General features: G+C 68.0%; 3 protein-coding genes across 3 annotated transcripts in view; 1 reads left to right on the top strand and 2 right to left on the bottom strand.

Moving 5' to 3' along the window:
* The window catches only part of H696_00185 (hypothetical protein), a gene marked incomplete at its 5' end in the record, with an annotated part of 2182 nt that extends 1432 nt beyond the window's left edge, over positions 1-750 (bottom strand). Inside the window, 4 exons of the mRNA XM_009494027.1 lie at positions 166-278; positions 416-440; positions 537-589; positions 681-750. Coding sequence (XP_009492302.1) covers positions 166-278; positions 416-440; positions 537-589; positions 681-750 — 261 coding nt within the window. The remainder of the gene's footprint in view (positions 1-165; positions 279-415; positions 441-536; positions 590-680) is intronic.
* A 947-nt stretch (positions 751-1697) lies between these two features.
* H696_00184 (20S proteasome subunit alpha 5) lies at positions 1698-3681 on the bottom strand. The gene is made up of 6 exons (XM_009494026.1): positions 3603-3681; positions 3330-3465; positions 3001-3195; positions 2699-2809; positions 2385-2546; positions 1698-2256 (listed from the first exon to the last, which is right to left on the bottom strand). The coding sequence occupies exons 2-6, from the start codon at positions 3423-3425 to the stop codon at positions 2035-2037; spliced, it is 786 nt and encodes a 261-aa protein (XP_009492301.1). The 5' UTR covers positions 3426-3465; positions 3603-3681; the 3' UTR covers positions 1698-2034.
* A 1251-nt stretch (positions 3682-4932) lies between these two features.
* The window catches only part of H696_00183 (hypothetical protein), a 3762-nt gene continuing 3374 nt past the window's right edge, over positions 4933-5320 (top strand). The window contains exon 1 of the mRNA XM_009494025.1: positions 4933-5252. Within this exon, the coding sequence (XP_009492300.1) occupies positions 5031-5252 (222 nt within the window). The 5' untranslated portion in view covers positions 4933-5030. The remainder of the gene's footprint in view (positions 5253-5320) is intronic.

Below are 5320 nucleotides of genomic sequence, written 5' to 3'. Positions count from 1 at the left end.
ATGGACCGGATCATGCTGACGGTCGCTTGCTCACCAGCGTCGCGCGGCGAAGGGCGGGGGAGGGGGGGGGGGGGAAGAGGGGACGGGGGCGGGGGGGATGGAGCAGTGGAAAGACCGGGAGGGGGCAGGGAAACGAGAGCGAGGGGCCGGTCGGTGAACAGGCACACAAAGGATGAACTCGCGAGGGAGGTGGAGTTTGGCCGGGGGCTGGTGGGTGAGACAAATGCCCAAGGGCTGAATAGGATGCCCACGGCCGAAGGAGTGACAGGCATATTCATCTGCAAACGGGGGAGGGGGGAGGACGCGCACGCACGGACCGAAGGACCAGGACGGAGGGTGGCAATGTGCGGAGCGGAGGAGGAGGGGAAGGGACGGATGGAACGCGCAAGGGGAGGCCCGGGTCTGGGGCGGGCACGCTTGAGGCGCTCGCGCTTGGGAGGCTGCACGAAGGGCGGGGGAGGGGGGGGGGGGCGGCGGCTGGTGGCCACGATATGGATTGATCTGGCCCTCTTCCCACCAGGGGGGGGGAAACGAACCCGGCCGAGCGAGGGAAGAACAGGCTCGCGATCGGCCACCGCGAGAGCCGAGGCTGCGGGGCCCGGCGGGCGGCGGGCTCGACCCGATCGCGGCAAGCACGCCCCGCACTTGACACAGGAACGCAAGCGAGCCGGCGGGCGGACAAACGGGCGAGCTGTGCGAAGACACCGTCCAGAACCGCCGATGTTCTACAGGGCCAACCGCGTTGGGCATGCTTGCCGGGCCCCGTTGGCCGGACCCCATTTTCGGTATCCAGAAACACCGGCCCCGGGCGTTTGGCCACCGGCCGCGCGAGAGGGAGAAAGTCCCCCCGCCCCATCGCCCTCCAGGAGCGCCTTCGCGCCCCCGGCCCGGGGAACCAGGGACCGGGGGGAGGGGGGGGGGGGACGTCGCAGTGCATTCCCTCCATCCTACGATGGAGGCTCGGGCGCCGGATTTAGCGCCCCAGGGGGAGGGGGGGGGGGGGCTGGCCTCTTCCACGCCCCTGCCCCCGGGCCAGGGGCGTCCCCCGGCCCTCAGCCCATCCACACGCCATCGGCCGTGGATGCCTCCGGCTAGCCATTCTGCCACAGTGCCAGCACCCCGCGGCGTCGGAGCGAGAATTGCCAGGGGGCCGCGCCCTCGACATCCGCGGCCCATCCTCTGGCAACACACCCACCGAGCGAACCAAAAGAGGGAGGAGACGCGTGTACGCGTATTTGCCCGCCGGCACGCACACACGCGCGCGCGCGCGCGCGCGCGCGCGAGCGCGGCCCCACACCCGCCACTCAAGCACGGCATGTGAACCGCCGCCACGCCAGAGCGGACAGCGCTCCCTGGCGCGTGAAAGTAGATGGCAAAAATAATAACCGGATCACGCCTTTGCCCAGGTGTTCGCCTGATCTTCCCAGCCGTGTCAGAGACCGGCGCGTGACCTCTCGCTCGGGCAGCCATCCCGGGTCCGGGCGGCGGGAGGCCGAAGTCCCGGGTACCCAAGCCAGCCGCAGGGGCCAGCCTTGCCCGCGAAAGATCGCCGCTCTACCCGCCCATCCCCCCCTCCAGCACCATTGCCCCACACACATCCAGCCACAGGAGGGGCGACCCCTGCAAAGGGAAAAAAAAAGCCCCAGCAAGCGCTCCCCCCTCCCCCTCCCCGCCAGGCAATCAAAGCACCACTTGAGTCTCTTGTCATACTTGCCTGTGTGGGGCTCGTGCATTTAAATAGGAGTTTTTTGGGGGGTCTGAGATGAGGGGAGAGGCAGAGGGCGGAGAAGGCGCGGGCGCTCTCTTGCGGGCCTCTTCTTTTTTGTCTTTTTGTTTCACACGCCCACGCCCCTCACGCCCGGCCTAGCGCCAGGCCCCAGGGAGTCTGGACCGGATGATCCCGAGGGAGGAGGGAGGGGGAGGGGACGCCGAGACCCAGGGCGTACGCATACCATGGCAGGTCGAGGCTCCGGAAGGGCGGGGAGCGGGAACAAAGGGGGCTGGGCGTGAAGCAGGGCATTCGGGGATGCCCGTTCAAGAGGAGGCGGCGGCGGCCGCGGCGGCAATGGCCGCGGAGCCGGTGGTGGGCGCAGGAGCAGCGCTGATGACCGCATCAATCTGCTCGCGGGTGTACAGACGGTAGCCCCCGGACGCGGTGACCGAGGCGACGTCGATGTTCTGCGAGGAGAGACGCTCCTCCATCACCTCGCCGAGGATCTTGAGGGCAAGGCGCTCGGCATCGGCTAGGGTCATGTCCTGCATTGGGATGGGCAGGATGCGACCATGCGTGTGTGTGTGTGTGTGTGTGTGTGTGTGTGAGTGTGTGTCTTCGAGACAAAGAGGCAGCGCGAGGGGGGGGGGGGCGAAAGGGGGTGAGTGCGCACCTTGCGGAAGTGCTCGCGCAGGGACGCCTGGGCGCCCTCGCTGCCGGCCCCGATGGCCTTGGCATCCTGGCGGGTGAAGGTACCGGAGGGGTCGGTGTGGTACAGCTGCGGGCCGCGGTCGTCATGCCCGGCAAGCAGAAGAGCCACACCGAAGGGCCGGGCCTGGGTCATGCGTGTGAAAATGGGGGGGGGAGGGAATGGCCCAAAGAACATCAGACAGAGCATGATGGAAGGCGGTCAGAGACCGGCGAAGGAGGGGAGAGGAGCATGCGGCGGGGGAGGAGCATGCGGCGGGGGAGGAGCATGCGGCGCACCATGATGGCACGCTGGCCGTGGACACCCTCGCCGAAGCGCAGGGCCAGGTCACAGATGGACTGCGCCAGGGACTCGATGCGCATCGGCTCGTCATAGGTGAAGGTGTGGTTCTGAATGCGTGCGGAGGGGGGGGGGGCAGGGGGGGCAGCAGGGAGGGAGGATGAGTCCGGGGGCGGGGGAGCAGGGCAGATAAGGCACGACTCCATGCACATGGAGCAGACGGCCATAGACAAGCGAGAGAAAGAGAGAGAGAGAGAGAGGGAGGGAGGGAGGGAGAGAGGGAGGGAGCGCAGGGACGCACCAGGGCCTCGACGCGAGCATGCTCGACCAGGGTGCGCGAATCACCCATGAGGCCGGACCAGACGCAGCCAACATGGCGATCAATTTCGGAGATCTTCTCCACCGACTGGGGCTCGATCAGCGGCGACACGACACGCTTTTCGACGGCCAGGATCACACCCTCGGAGGTCTGGATGCCAATGGCGGTGGAGCCGAGCTATGCAAAGAGCGAGTGTCAGCAGCAGGCAGCGCGGAGCCCCACGGACCAGGAGGAGCAGGAGGCGATGGGAGAGAAATCGAGAAAGGGCCGATCACAGATGGACAGCCAACGCGTGCACCGGAAACACGCACCTTGATAGCCTCGATGGCATACTCGACCTGGAAAATGCGGCCCTCTGGCGAGAAGGTGTTGATACCACGGTCGTACTCGGACTTGGTGAGGAACATGGTGAAGTTGGAGGGGGCGAGGGGTGGGGGAGGGGGGAGGCTTCAAGGGGGCGGGGGAAAAGGACGGGGCGGCGCGTCAGATGTACGCTCAAAACAATCAGGCGAGGAGGGGTCATCGGGGAGGGGAGACAGGCAAAGCGACATGGCGGGGGGAGGCATAAATGGCGAGAGCAGTACAGGAAGTTCGGCGCGGGTGTGGGTGGGAAAGGGGCCGGAGCAAAGAGCGAGGGGAGGGAAAGTGGGGGAGAGCCGGAGTGGATTGTCCCCATCGACCGGGCCGACCGGCACCAGGCCGCCAGGCCAAAAGAGAGCCAACAAATTGTCTGCGACCTCCCTCTCCCCTGGGGCCGGTCTCCCCCCAGCCCGACCTTTCGACAACTGACGTCTCGATTGGCGTGCATGCACGCAAAGGCCGGTGGCGTGCGTGTCCCAGGGAAAGAGACCCAGTCCAGATCGGCATGAGCCTCGGTCTCTTGCGCCATCGGCGGAGCAGCCTCGAACCGGGTGATGATGCATAGAGACTAGCATATGCGACCGTGGGCCTGCTCCGGCCTGGAAGGAAGAGCCCCCCCGGCACCTCGCCGCCCTGCCGGCAACATCCCCACCTTGAGGGAGGCACACTCCAGAGGGAACACCAAAAAACGGCCCCCCCCAAAGAAACCGCCCCCCCCGCCGGGGCCCCCCCCCCCCCCCCCCCCCATCGCCCAGTACCTTCCATGGCCCCTCAGTTCCCGGGCGCGCTGATGATATGACTGCCGGGACAGCAGCCATGCACCGGACACCGAGACACGGCGTCCCCTCACTCCCCGGCACCCTCGCCCGTGCCCGCGCATATACACACACGCATACCCCCCCCGCCCCCGCTACCCGGGCCCCTCCCCGGGGAGCGTAGTTGTGAGAGGTTCAGGCAAGTGTCCAACCTCGCCGCCGGCGATCGGATCATGTGCGGCGGTCAGCTGGGGCCATCATATCGCTCGGCACATTCTGCAATGGCAGATCATGACCCCGGAAACCCCAGGCTGCTGCCAATTGTAAGACGCCCCGGGGGCGTGTGTCTCTCCTCCGCCACCCGCACGCGCGCCTCGCTGAAGGGGAAACCACCCCCCGGTCCCGGCGGCGGGCGTCGGGCAAAGAGGGGACCAGGCACGCGCTCCCTCCCCTTCCATCCTCGGGCCCGGCTGCTTAGGGGCCCGGAGGGGGGAAGGAACAAGGGCGGCGGACGAGGGCGTGCTCACGAGTCTCCCCGTGAGGGCGACCCCCCCCCCCCCCCCCCCGGCCCTGCCGCAGGGGGAACTGGTCCCCACTCACATCGCACACCCGTCCCACGGCGCCCGTGTGGGCCTGCGCATGCCTGCGAGACCGGGGCGGGAAGTGACCGGAGGCGGAGGGTGGGTGGGGGGGGGGAGGGTGCTTCTGGGCGCGCTGGTCAAGGGTGATGGCGCTTGGTCATTAATTTCCGGCCCCGTCCCGAGATAGCCGGCCAGCCGGGGTCGGGCATCAGGCTTCTCCTCCCCTCTCCTCCCCTCTCACCCCCCCCCCTTGCCTCTTGCTGTCTGTTCGCCCTCCGCCTGCCCCCGCTCTCCCCTTCGCCTCTTTGCCGCCACCATGCCGCTGGGCCCCTCGCAGGACATGAACGAGCTCGGCCGGTCCATCGACCGCCGCCAGCACTCTTCGGCCCTCTCAGCCAACCGGGCCATCCCCTCATCCACCCCTACCGGGCAGATCCTCCTCCCCCCGCCGCAGTCCAGTCTGTCGACCTCCTTCTCGGCCTCGCCCTCGGGCTCCTCCTTCCAGCGCGTTGCCCCGATCAGCATCTCCTCGACCAGCGTACGCGGCGAATCCCCCTCGCCCCATTGCACACACACACACACGCACACACACACTGCCCCCCCCCC

Source organism: Fonticula alba (assembly GCF_000388065.1).
Source record: "Fonticula alba strain ATCC 38817 unplaced genomic scaffold supercont2.1, whole genome shotgun sequence".
In the NCBI taxonomy this organism is placed as follows: domain Eukaryota; order Rotosphaerida; family Fonticulaceae; genus Fonticula; species Fonticula alba.
The sequence above is the reverse complement of the archived record's forward strand: the minus strand, read 5'-3'. Positions and strand labels throughout refer to the sequence as shown.